The sequence below is a fragment of the Crotalus tigris genome, unplaced genomic scaffold (assembly GCF_016545835.1).
Source record: "Crotalus tigris isolate CLP2741 ecotype Arizona unplaced genomic scaffold, ASM1654583v1 scf7180000017666.379230911805:20528666, whole genome shotgun sequence".
Lineage (NCBI taxonomy): Eukaryota > Metazoa > Chordata > Lepidosauria > Squamata > Viperidae > Crotalus > Crotalus tigris.
Window position 1 is genome coordinate 865,903 of NW_024096552.1, and position 13,781 is coordinate 879,683.

A 13,781-nucleotide genomic window follows, 5' to 3' on the forward strand; every position below is an offset into this window, starting at 1 on the left:
ATTTATAATACATATGTGCACCTTATGAACATTTTCATTCAACCATGATTTCAAGATTCATTTTCTGACCAGTCATTATCAATTTGGATCCCATATATTATGCTGTGTGCATGTGTCTTAATATATATTACTATACACTTTTACCCATTAGGTGTTATGTTTGGTCCCTCACAGATATTGAACCACATTCTGCAATCAAATCAAAGCTTTGAAATTAAATCCAAAGACAGATATATCTCTGTTTTCAATCTCTAAAAACATCATTTTGATTCCAAGATTCTGACTATGGATAATGGCCAGAAATGGAGTACTATTCCAAATACTGTATTTTCCGGCGTATAAGACGACTGTCTAAGCCACAAAAACCTTCTTAAAAGTTGGGGGTCGTCTTATACGCCGGAAAATACGGGTATTCTATTTTATTCCTTTACACATGTGGTTTAGTATATTACTCATCAAGTTTTCTCTCCCCCCCCTCTCGCTCAAAAAGAGTCCTTGATTGGTAGAGTGGCAGTGGGGAGAGCAATTAAACTCTAAGCTGTTTGTTTCAGCAATCCGTCCCCGCGGCTCACCTCTAGCAAGCATGTGGTTTACAGCTGCTTTTTGCTAACTTGAAGTCACAGGCTGGTAAATGCCTGTGGGTCTCAATCTGTCTCCTCGCTGCTTTGCACTTTCCGAGTTGGAGATTGGGGTGGGAGGGAAGGATTGGAGGGAGAGGGAGGAGGGAAAGGAGGCGTGTGTGTGTGCACGCATGCTTCTGGCAGGCGTGTGGTTTGCAGCTGCTTTTTGCTCGCTGCTTTGCACTTTCCGAGCTGGAAATCTGGGTGGGAGGGAAGGATTGGAGGGAGAGGGAGAAGGGAAAGGAGGCGCGCACGCGCGCGTGTGTGTGTGCGCGCACACACTTCTCGCTGCTTTGCACTTTCTGAGCTGGAAATCGGGGTGGGGGGAAGGATTGGAGGGAGAGGGAGGAGGGAAAGGAGGCGCGTGCACGCGTGTGTGTATGTGTGTGCGCAAGCTTCTCCTCACTGCTTTGCACTTTCCGAGCTGGAAATCGGGGTGGGAGGGAAGGATTGGAGGGAGAGGGAGGAGGGAAAGGAGGCATGTGTGTGTGCGCGCATGTGTATATGTCAGAAAGATAGGCGGGGGCCGAGAGAGTTGCAGTAAATACAAGCCAGGGACTTGCCTGGCATTTGCTCTTTCTATTGTTTGTTATCTTCCTCCTATCATCATCAGTTCCAGTTTGGTTGACAGCTTAGAAAACAAACAGCATGGCAGCTCCCATGGGTTTATTGTCTTATCCTTCCCTTCAGCTTTAGAGTGAATTAGGAAAAGTTTAATCCACTTGCACTGTTTTATGTTTATATGTTTGATGACAGCCTTATGTTTATAAGTGACAGTTTTTCTGCTAGGTACCTGCATGTCATAAGCATTTGAATTAAAATTACCATATTGAAATCAAATCTGATGTTTTTTAATTTTTATTTGGTGTGCATTGGAAGAGGGGTAGTCTTATTTGGTGAGTATAGCCCAAACTCTATATTTTAACTGGAAAAGTTGGGGGTCGTCTTATACGCCAGAAAATACGGTATATGCCTGGCTTCATATATAAACAAGCCATTGCAGTGATTGTTACAGCTGATGCTATCCTTTGAGGGTCCTTTGTAGTTCCTCTATATTGACCTAATGTCACATTATAAGAAGGAGGCAAGGAAAAAGAAAGGATTTATTTTCTATCTTAAAAAAAGAAGCTTGATGCTGAGTCTAGCCATGAAATTATATAATAGTTGAAGGCAGGGGAATGGGAGGGATTTCCTTTTCGCTTCCAACAGGCTATGGGAAAAGCAAACAGTGAGCAATCGGAAGAGCAAAAATGGTATAAGAAGAGCAATAAGAATCAGAATCTAGAAGACATAGTTCTAAAGCACATTTAAACCTAAGACTTCTCAGGCAGGAGATAATCCCAACTATGACCAACAAGAAAAAATAGGCATTTTATGTTTTGTTGTTATTCTAATTATGTACAGGTAGTCCTCAACTTACAGCCATTCATTTAGTGACCTTTCAAAATTATAACAGCACTGAAAAAGTGACTTATGACCATTTTTCACACTTATGACCTTGTAGCATCCCCAAAGTCATGTGATTAAAATGTGGATGCTTGGCAAATGGCTCGTATTTATAGATGATTGCAGTGACCTGGGGTCACTTTTGCTGCTTTCTGACAAAATCAATGGGGAAACCAGATTATTTAACAATTATGTTACTCACTTAACAACTGCGGTAGTTCACTTATTAATTATGGCAAGAAAGGTTATAAAATGGGACAAAACTCACATAACAACTCTTTTGCTTAGCAACAGAAAATTTGGGCTCAGTTATGATCATAAGTTGAGGATTACTAGTATTCAAATATGTTTTAATTTTATATTGTTTTCTCTATTGTGTATTGAGCGTATGATCTTGCTAAATAATTGCAGTAAAACTAAGCTTAATAAATGCTATATGTATGAGAAGGGGGTTGGACTAGATGACCTCCAAGGTCCCTTCCAACTTTATTATTATTATAACCTTTGATAAAATTTCAGAACATAGGTTCCTACTGTGATGAAAAAGAAGAATGTGAAAGTTTAAATTACAACTATAAAAATATATTGTATTTCAAGTCTGCCTAGCAAGAATGGAGTGATCTATAGTAGCTGTAAGAGAAAAGATTATATGAAAGAAATATTATGGAACTCATACATGCTGTGGTTTCATTTTTCTCAATACTTTGTGCATCATGAGTAATATTCAATGAATGACACCCCACCCCACCTCAAATGGCATTTTTTTTCTTGGGAGCTTTCATCATGGAACATTAGAATTGAAGTCATTGTCCTCCCAGTTTAAGAGGGAGAGGATACTGATCTTTTTTGTCTGGACTTCTAGAGTTCTAAGGACTTTACATTTCTGATTTTCATAGGTTCATATATATGCTTTTTAATATTTACATAGAAATATTAAAATGTTGAAATTGATTCGAGATTGGGTGGCATATAAATGAATAAAATAAATTTTTCCCAGCTAAAAAATTCAACCAGCTCTAGAAATGATGCCACAAAAGTATTTGTCTAATTAAATTGTGCAGGAATACCAAGTTTTTCTGCTGAGCAGATCTCTTACTCAAAATCCACTAAAGGGCTTAATGCAATATGACAAGACATACCAAAAACAGATTTTTAGTGTTCAGATACAATGATCACTTGTTAACTTACAAATGGGACCCAATTCTAGCAGATTGTCAAAGGAGCAGCATGTTGTAGTTCCAAGAGTTGCACACAACTGCAGGTCCAAAAAACAACAAAAAATAGAGATTTTAACAATAGCATTTAATGTGATGATAGTACACACTCTACAAATATAACTTTTAGTATATTCCTGATTGGCACAAAGCTGGCAGTCTAATTTCATGCAGCCATTTTTAGGGTGCTCTATGATTATGCAAACATACTTTATCAAAGACAACAAAACATTTTCAGTTAAAAAAAGTTTAGATGTAGTACAGTGGTTCTCAACCTGTGGGTTGTGACCCCATTTGGGGTCGAACGACCATTTCACGGGGGCTGCCAAACAACGCAGTCCGCCATTTCCCCCCCCCCTTTTCTTTAGCTGTGCTACTCCCTTTTATTCTATTGGCTTTTGAAAGCCAATAGAATAGACTCTCTTGAATAGAATCTAATTCTATTGGCTTTCAAAAGCCAATAGGAATTGTCCAAGCTGTCTCTGCCCTGCTGAGCCTGCCAAAAGTCCCATTCTGCAAACGGTGCTGCACGTAAGTAGTCCTCAACTTACGACCGGCTGAGTAGTCCTCGACTTACGACCGGTTGGGGGTTGCGAGATTAAAAAGGTTGAGAACCACTGATGTAGTACCTCCTGCCCACCTAAAAGTTCAAAAGCGTGCAAATGCTTGTAGATAAACAGGTATCTTTTTGGTGGAAGGTTATAGTATTCTATGAGCCTGCCTATAATCATGCTGGCCATATGATCACAGAAATGTCTTCAGACAAAGATGGCTCCCTTGGCTAAGAAAAGGAGATGAGCACCACCCCTTAGAGTTGGAATCTACTGGTCAGGGGAGACCTTTATTTTTAGATGTAATACCTGATAAATTTGATTGTAAATAATCATTTTAACTTTGTACTTTTCTTTCTTGATATCAACTTGTATTTTTAGTTTTGTATAATATTGTTCTGCCATTTTTTCCTGGTGAAGGAGATCCACGTATTTGTGAGGTCCTTCGGGAAGCCTCAGGAAGCCTCTTTGTAAATAATAACATACCAGAATTACAGAATTGGAAAAGACCTTGGAAGACTTCTATTCCAACCACCTGCTCAAGTAAGAGACTCTACCTCATTTTGGACAAGTGGCTGTTGAGTCTCTTCTTAAAAATTTCCAGGGATGGAGCACCCACAACTTCTCAAGGCAAGCTGTTTCACTGGTTAATTGTTCTCACTGAAGAAAATTTCTCTTTAGTTCTGGGTTCATTCTCTACTTTTGGTGCAAAGTTACCAAAACCAGTAGCTTTGAAATAACTGTCGAACTTAAATTTTTCTGATAAATATTGTCACCAGCCAAAAGCACAGTGCACTGAATAACTTTGCAGAATGCTCAACAGCTTCATTAATTTTGGCTTCTGGAAAAGTTGAAAACAAAGGACTCAAATTCAAATGTATCTTCTGAGATTGTCTCAGGCACTTACTATGCCATTGCGTCTGCCTATGTGTAAGGACCCACCCCACTTCGCATCTTAAGAAGACAGAACTCTTGGAATAATTTTTCCAACAGGCATCCTTTATTAAGAGAAAATGGTTGCAGGCGTTCTAGACAGGACTTGGGGTCCAAGCTCTCCCATTCAAGGTTTTAAGGGGTTCCCCAGTAGCCCCACCCAATCACCCCCTACTTCCAGAGACAGTCTCAGGCATTACACTCCCACCCCCTTTTCCTTACTGCCGGCTGGATGGAGACTTCAGAGAAAACTACATGAAAGGTAATAGCCCCATTGTTATCGTTACTCCTTTTGGTGATACACACACCCAGTTCCTTTGAAGTGTACCGAAGGAAGTGAGGGCCATAAAGCCCCTTTGTTCACCCCCTTCCCTTCATCATATGACAGAATCCATAGAAGGCAGAAATTGGGTTTTCTATAATTGATAACTAGAGATGAAATATAATTGGATTCTGACATCCTGCCCCCTCAAAAATAAGACAGATCCACCTGAAAGAAAACAAAACAGGTATAAAAGTTAGTCAGGCTTCTTAGGATACTCTGTGTGAAACTTCTGTAATAGCTTCGGGGCTCTGACATGACATTTATGGACCCACTCGTTTTGTGAGGGAGGGAGGTGTTTCCAGGCAACTAGGTACTGAGTCGCTCCATGATATCTCCTAGAGTCAAGGATTTCCTTTATTTCAAAGTGTTGTTCACCCTCCATCATGATTGGAGGTGGTGGTGGGGGATTTTTGGCCATAGAGGTGACTGACGCTCTCTTTTCAGCAAGCTGCAATGAAAAATTGGGTGTATTTGCCTGATATTTTTGGGTAATTCTAATTCTACTGTTACTGGGTTTATGATTCTTTTAATTGGAAAAGGCCCTATATATTTTGGTCCAAGTTTTTTACAGGGCTGTAGGGACTTTAGGTATTTTGTAGATAAGTACACCATTTCTCCTATAATGAATGGTGTAGGCTCAACTCTTTTTTTATCAGCTTGTGCTTTGTATGCCTGCCTAGCTTCATCTAGTGCTTTTCTAACTATTGGACAGGTGTCTTGTAATTGTTCCATCCATTCTTTCAGTGATGGGATCATTGGTTTGTTTGGGGTTAATTCTGGCATGGGGTTGGAACTTTGACCGGTGGCTATTTGAAAAAGAGTGTAACCTGTGCTGGAGTGGACTGCATTATTGTAAGCAACTTCTGCAAAAGGGAGTAAGTCCGTCCACTCATTTTGCTGGAAATTCAAAAAACATCTCAAATATTGCTCAAGTACTGAATGACAATGTTCTGTTTGTCCATCTGACTGAGGGTGAGGGCTAGATGTCAGTCCCTGAGTGGTTCCTAAGAGGGATAAAAATTCCTTCCAAAATGCAGACATAAATTGCATCCCCTATCAGAGATGATGTGTTCGGGTGCCCTGTGCAATCTGTAAATGTGCTGGACAAAAAGTTTTGCTAAGGCCTTTGCAGTGGGAATCTTTTGGTAAGGGATAAACTGCATCTGTTTGGAAAACAAGTACGTGACCGTACTTTCTGGCAATTCCACTATAAAATCCATGGCTATTTCTCTCCAGGGGGCTGAGGGATTTGCCACTGTTTGTAACAGTCCGCACGATTTCCCTTGCAACCTCTTTGCAGTTGCACATTTTGGGCAGCTGGCTACATAGGTTTCTATGTCCTTTTTTATTGATGGCCACCAAAATTTCCGTTTAATTAAGTGTAATGTTTTTACAAATCCAAAATGCCCTGCTGATTTTGTGTCATGGCAAAGCTGCATGAAAGTGACTCTTTGGGTTGTCGGTATATATAACTTTTCCCCTACCCAAGGCAACCCGTCTCTCATTGTGCACACATTTTTGTTTTTCTGGAACCATTCATCTGTTTCCAAACTTTTTCGGAATTCAATTCCAGTTTGGCTGTCCAGTTGTGGTTTTAATTTAGCTTGGGTTCTTGTGGTTACTGGTGCTACCAGTAGTGACTCTGCCATCATTGGTTTAGAGCCTGTGGCTCGTGCACTGTTATATTGGGGCATGCATCTGCCAGGAAGTTCTTTCTCTCTGGTAAATGTTTGAGCTTAAATTGGAACTGGTGAAAATGCTGGGACCAGCGGGCTTGTTTGGGATTGAGTTTCCTGGGCACTTTCAGGGCTTCCAAATTTTTGTGATCAGTCCACACCTGGAAGGGAATTTTGTTGCTTTCCAGGAACTGTCGCCACGTGAGTAATGCCCAACGTATCCTGTATGCCTCCTTCTCCCATACGGGCCAGTGCAGTTCTGTTTCCATGAGTTTCTTGGATGTATATGCACAGGGTTGCAATACTCCATCATCATTTTCTTGTAATAGAACAGCCCCCATTGCCACATCACTTGCATCTGCCTGTATTACGAAGGGCTTATCCATGTCTGGGTGCCTTAGTACTGCTTTGGCAGAAAAAAGTCTCTTTTTGTCCATGTTAGTGGCTGGCTAGGTTTTACTGAGGATGCTCCCTTCGTTTTTAGTAAGTTAGTGAGGGGCAAGGCTATCTGGGCAAATGAAGGGATGAATTGGTGGTAGAAGTTTGCAAAGCCCAGGAAACTTTGTAGTTGTTTTCTTGTGCGGGGTTTTTCTTGGAGTTTTGCCCCAAGCTTGAATTCAATGGTACAGTCTGTGGGTGGGTGGGTGGGGGAGCTCATCCGGCCTCTCCTCACTGAAAACTTCAGCAAGGTCTCTGTATTCCTCTGGTATTTCTGTTAGTCCCTTTTCCTCTCCCATGGATGCTTTTTCTATTCTTCATTCTGGTAGCCCCTCTTGGGATTTTAAGTCCATAGGGTCCCCCTTCGGGAATTTGATTTCTGTCATCCTCCAATTTACCCAGGGGTTCCATGTTTTTAACCATTCCATTCCTAGGATCATTGGGCATTCCATGCCTGGGGTCACCACAAACGTTATGTCCTCCTCATGTTTGCCCAGGGAGAGGTGTATTGGTAGAGTGGCTAGGGTAGCTGGCACCCCCCCTGCTATGGATCCATCTAACTGGCCAAATGAGATTGGTTGTTCCAGTCTCCTCCACGGAATGCCCAGATTCCCCACTAGTGTCAGGCTAATGAGGCGGCGGGTGCAGCCAGAGTCTATTAAGGCTTTCACCTTCACGGCTTCGGGCATGGGGGGAATTAATATAGTCACTGTCTTCAGGATGGGTGCGATAGATCCACTTACCAGGGGTTCGCCCTCTGAGCTGTCATCTGAGGCATCCACCAGCCCTGAGGTGTAGGCTGGAGTTCTTTCCCCCTGATGAGCAGAAGTGGGGGGTTCCACAATTTCCATCATTCTCATGGCAGTTTCTTTTGGCTTAGCTGAAGACTTTCCGGATTTGCTGATTGGGGATCTGTCTGGGTTGTGCTGGGGGGCTTTGGAGCGGCATTCTACAGCTCGATGCCTTTCTCTTCCGCACTTGAAACACCCCATTTGCTTCTTGGCTATAGCCAATGGTTTCACTGGTTCGTGTGTCAACTCAGGCGGGGAGCGGCTCCATTGTTTTCCTCAGCGGTGTCTCTTAAATATGTCGATCCCTGCTTCCTCTGCCAAGATGTACCATTCCTCAAGTTGGTGTGGGTCCCCTCGGGGCAGGCAAGCGTCATAGAGGTCATAATCTAGTCCGTGTTTGAAATGGCTAAGGAGGATATCTTCTGGCTAGTTCAGTTTGCTGGCAATGGCCCGGAATTCTTTTGTATATTCAGCCACTGGGCGTTTGCCTTGCCTCATTGTTTTTATCCTTTCGCGGGCTTTGCGATCAGCCAGGGGGTCTTCAAATCGTCTTCTCAGAGAGGACATGAAACGATTGAAGTCGCTGAGTTCTGGGGCATTGGAGTCATGCAAGTTCACCACCCAATCTGCAGCCGGTCCATCCAGGGCAGATTGCACGATCCGGATGCGGGCTTTGTAGCTGGGGATGTCCCAACCATATTCCTCCATGTTGCTGAGGACTTGGGTTAGGAAAAACCTCAAGGGTGTTGGCTCCCCTTTGAATTTCACCTCCAACGGCGGATGTCTTGGAATGGATTGGTGCCTCCATTGTTAGTGGTAGTGTCTTCCGTTTAGATCGCCATCTGTGGTTTGGTAGGGAGTGGGGACTACTGGATCAGCAGATGTCCCCGGGGTTGCAGATTCCACTTCTCCCTTGGTGTCTCTCCCTTTGCGGCTCAAGGAGCTGAGGCGGCCGTAGGGCTCAGGATTCTCCTCTCCTAGGGAGTTGAGAGTTCTCTTCATCAGGTCAATAGCTTTCTCTAGGATCCAGTCTGAGTACGGTGCCCAGCTTTCTCCCTCTTCACTTGCGTGCAGGGATTTCTCCATCTCCTGCTTCCATTCTGGTTGCTTGGTCCCCCGTCTCAGGGTCACCTTTCTTGATTCCTTTCCCCACTCACTTTTCTTTCCAACGCCCATTGACCAGCGAGGCCTGTGGTCCCGTGTCTCCACTACTTCTTCCCAACATCCGGCAAGGTTCCACTTGGGGCAGCGGCTCTCTTTCCAGGGAGTTTTCCCCCTCTCTTGCTCCATTGTCTGACATGGTAAATTTTTGCAAAATCCCCCGGCAAGGGTCTCCCTTCCAGGTAGATTAATTTTGCAAGTCCTGTCTAATGTAAGGACCCACCCCACTTTGCATCTTAAGAAGACAGAACTCTTGGAATAATTCTTCCAATAGGCATCCTTTATTAAGAGAAAATGGTTGTTGGCATTCTAGACAGGACTTGGGGGCCAAGCTCTCCCATTCAAGGTTATAAGCAGTTCCCCAGTAGCCCCACCCAATCACCCCCTACTTCCAGCGACAGTCTCAGGCATTACACTCCCACCCCCTTTTCCTTACTGCTGGCTGGATGGAGACTTCAGAGAAAACTACATGAAAGATAATAGCCCCATTGTTATCGTTAGTCCTTTCGGTGATACACACATCCTGTTCCTTTCTTCAGAGAAAACTACATGAAAGATAATAGCCTCATTGTTGTGGTTAGTTCTTTTGGTGATACACACATCCAGTTCCTTTGAAGTGTACTGAAGGAAGGGCCATAAAGCCATAAAGCCATAAAGCCCCTTTGTTCACCCCCTTCCCTTCATCGTATGACAGAATCCATAGATGGCAGAAATGGGGTTTTCTATAATTGATAACTAGAGATGAAATATAATTGGATTCTGACACTATGGGGATGTTGAGAACTATAAAAGAAAGAATCATGACACTGCCTCATGTTCCTTCATTATACAGAGGGAGAGAAACTGGAAACGAAGCTGACCATGTTTAGAAAATCTCTGACCATTGCTTAGAAAAGTATCTGTGAATCTATGATAATAGTATATATAGAAAAGTTGCACACTTTTTGTAGTAAAGCAATGAAACAAGTCATGAACATCTAAATATGATGCTCAAGTCATGATCTTTCCAGAAATGATTCCCTGTACAAAACTAGATTATTTTTTTTTACCCTAATGCAATTTTATATCTCAATCATGGTTATAAGGTGGCCCATCATATTGTTATAACAAAAACTACACTGATTCAATCATCAAAATAGCTAGAGTAAATCCAGTTAAAGAAAAAGGGTTCACTTATCACTATTTATTCTCATAACATTTATTTATTCAATATAAGTATAAAAGCTATAAATAGCAGTTTAACCAATGACAACACTGGCTCACAGTTATTGGTTTTCCCCTCCCCTAATAATTTTATAGATAAGAAGCTTCATAACTAAGGCTGCACGCATTTTGCCATCTCTGCATGACAGCATAAAGACTCCGCATATTAGTTGTTACCAGGATATGTAACTGTGGATGATAAAAGCCATACCAAATAGTCATTGTAGTGCTGATGGTTAGATTAAAGATATAGCATCTCAGTCTCTGTGTCCTAGTACCATTTACATTCAGAGATTCATAAACCCCAATAATCCATTCAAGCTTTTTGCTATTATAAAAAGAGATGTCAGTCTGTGATATATCTCTGCAGTATCATTGTTATGAATGTATCCTATAAGCAATTTGAAATCTCCTTACTTCAATTCTCAAAAGATACTCAAGCTAACAGCAGCTGTTGTGTTTGTGAGGGAGATCTAATACTGCATTTAACCCAATTTGTAATCCCCATTACAACAGTGTAATCACATTTGGAGCAGGGACATATTGTTTCCCTTGAAAATTGTTCAGACAGTTTACAGACTACTCCAGACTTTCCATCTTTAAATATAGCACTGCTCTTATTTTGGAAACAAAGCAATCAGTTGTATAGCATAATGACCACACCTAATAGGTAAGTTTAGCATTTGGCTAAGAATGGGATCAGATATGTTCAGAATTCTAAAGAAGAAATGTTGTAGCATCACAGCTCTGAAAACCACAAGGAAACATCTCAAATTGCTGTAAAACAAAAAAGAATGGAAAATGGTAAACACTTTAACAGAGCCCTGTCAGACACATATTTTTGTGGCCATTAAGTGAACGGGCAATTGCAGGAAAACAGGTTAAATCATAGATCATAAAAATGTTATGTCTCAATTGATTTTTTATATTTAAAATGCCAGGAAGCTCATAAACCAAGGCAAGGATGTGTAATCACATTCAGTAGTCACCCTTGAACCATTTTATGGCTTCCAAAACCCAGCAACAGAGTTAATAAGGTTACTTCAGTGCTTTGAAAAATAATTTTGATCCATTAAAAACATTAAGAAACATTAGTAGTCCTATGAAAGCAGGTTCTCTTCCATGTCTAAGGATGTTTGCAGACAAGGTTAAAAAAAAGTCAAGATGATGCTAGTGGAATCAAAGCTCCAACCATTTTTACATTTGATTGTCAAATGGCAGCCATCTTGATTTTTTAACCATACCTCAAAGGTACCTCTGTCTATAACCCTTGAAATTATAGTCACTTTCCTAGGGCAGTCTTTGACCTGAAAAAGTTTGCCTTTTCTATCTGAAAAAAGTTCTATTAAAGTTGTTTCTCAGAAGATGGCACTGTGGTCAACAAGGTCAACTGTGGTCAACAAGGCATGTTGTAAATAATTCTAAATAGGGTTATATAACTGATTTGTCTAATAATGAAGATGTCAAAATACCAACTACTGGTTTATCTGTTCCTAAACTACTAGCTAAAAGAATGCCAGACCATGTTTCTTCCTCCTTAAGAAGAAATACTAAGTTTCCTCCTTATGAGGGATTCTCATTGCAACAAATCATTCTTCTGCAAACAATACACAGGCCTGCAATTGACCATCCAAAGTTAGACAGTTCAGGATTTTGAATTTTTTTTCATTTGTACATCTCACAAGGCCTCATCCAAATGATAGCATGACATGGCTGTCAGGGAGGATCCTTTTTTTATTTTTTTATCTAATCTTATTAGTCACTACAGATTGCTTATTGAAATAAGTATTATCTTAATATCTTATGATGAGTGTTCATTATTTCTAAAAGTTCACTTCTTGCAGAAAAGGTACTATGATTGGAAGAAAATATACAGACACCCATAAAAGAGCATTGATCAATAGTTTTTTAAAAAGATGCACAACCCAGCATTCCTGCCACAAGAAGAAAGTATCCCAGACTTCCCTAAGGGAAAAAAAAGGGCAAATATTGGTGATAGGAGATTCAATTATTAGGGGAATAGAAACTATAGTCTATAGACAAGACAGTCAATTTAGGGAGGTATATTATCTCCCTGGACCAAAAATCAAAGATGTAACTGAGTTCCTTACTAAAATAATCAACCTCATGGATTACTACCCCTTTCTTCTATGTGTGGGGACAAATTATACAACAATGAATCTGAAAACAATAGCAAAAGATTATGAACAGCTACCATGTTTTCCCGAAAATAAGACCTATCCTAAAAATAAGCCCTAGCTTGATTTTTACTTGTGCGCCTAATATAGGTCCTACCCCAAAAATAAGCCCTAGCTAAGAGCCCGCTCACTCCATCCCACTGTATGGTTGCTTGCTGCACAACGAGGTGAGGCAAGGCAGGTGGGGGGGGGTGGAGCTGCCCCATATGCCCTGCACCATGCACTTCAGCATCCCTGTGGTGGGATGGAGTGGGTGGCTGGCCATGTGGGCTCCTGCCCCACGTCACCTCATTGTGGCGGTACCAGATCCCCTCTGCGCCACTTTAATGTTCCCTCCTGACTACCTCAAGCAGACATATTAACAGGAGAGGCCCAGAGAAGAAGTCCCCAATGCAGCACCCGGTTCCTGAAACCTGCACCTCCCATACTCCCAGGCAGGCAGGCACTCACTTTCTTGTACAGTCCTTGAGGGTGTTCTCTATACACCCTCCCCATGGCTCCAGTAGCAGCAGCAGCAATGGCAGCATCCCCTCTCCTCTGCCCCCCTTTGAAGACTGCCCCCCCAAGCATCACCCATCCTAGTCCAGGCACTAAGACGAATCCTACCCAGCACATGAGCCAATGAGCACCAGCCTTTTCATGACCCAGTCCAGCTCATTGGCTGGCTGGGCAGTACCAAAGGTGGAGCTTGGAAGGCAGTGGTGGGGCATGGCCCAGCAGCAGCAGCAATAGCAACAGCAGAATCCCCCTGGGATGACCCAGCTGGTGCCAGTTGCATACTATTTAATTCTAAACACCCAGACTGCAGCCTCAGTGGGGTTAAAGGAGATGGGTGCTGCCTCACGCTTGCAGTTCTGAGAGGGAAGTGGTGGCAGTGGTGGAGTGCTCTTCTCATTGCATGGCCTGCTCCAATGCAGCCACATCCTGGGCAGTGAGCGAAGGTGGTCGCAATGGGGCAGGCCAGGTAACCAATGGATTGCTTCACCACTGCTGCCACTTCCCCCTTGGAGCTGCAAGCATGAGGCAGCACCCATCTTCTTTAAGCCTGTTGAGGCTTCGATCTGGGAGCTTAGGGTTAAATATTGCACAACTGGCAAATTCTGCTGTTGTTGCTGTTGCTGCTGTTGCTGGGCCTGATTTCCAAGCACCCCACAGGCCACAGATACTTTTTGTCTGGAGGAGAAATGACAGAGAGTAGAAACTTCATCTGCTTGCAAATGGGGTC

General features: G+C 42.3%; 1 protein-coding gene across 4 annotated transcripts in view; it reads right to left on the minus strand.

The window, feature by feature from the left end:
• Positions 1 to 13,781, minus strand: part of DDC (dopa decarboxylase) — a 305,481-nt gene that overhangs the window by 84,787 nt on the left and 206,913 nt on the right. For 3 of the 4 annotated variants that reach the window (XM_039336392.1, XM_039336393.1, XM_039336391.1), the window contains one exon: positions 3,255 to 3,321. The exons of the other annotated variant lie outside the window; for it this stretch is intronic. In XM_039336392.1, the coding sequence (XP_039192326.1) occupies positions 3,255 to 3,321 (67 nt within the window). The remainder of the gene's footprint in view (positions 1 to 3,254; positions 3,322 to 13,781) is intronic. 4 annotated transcript variants of the gene reach the window in all.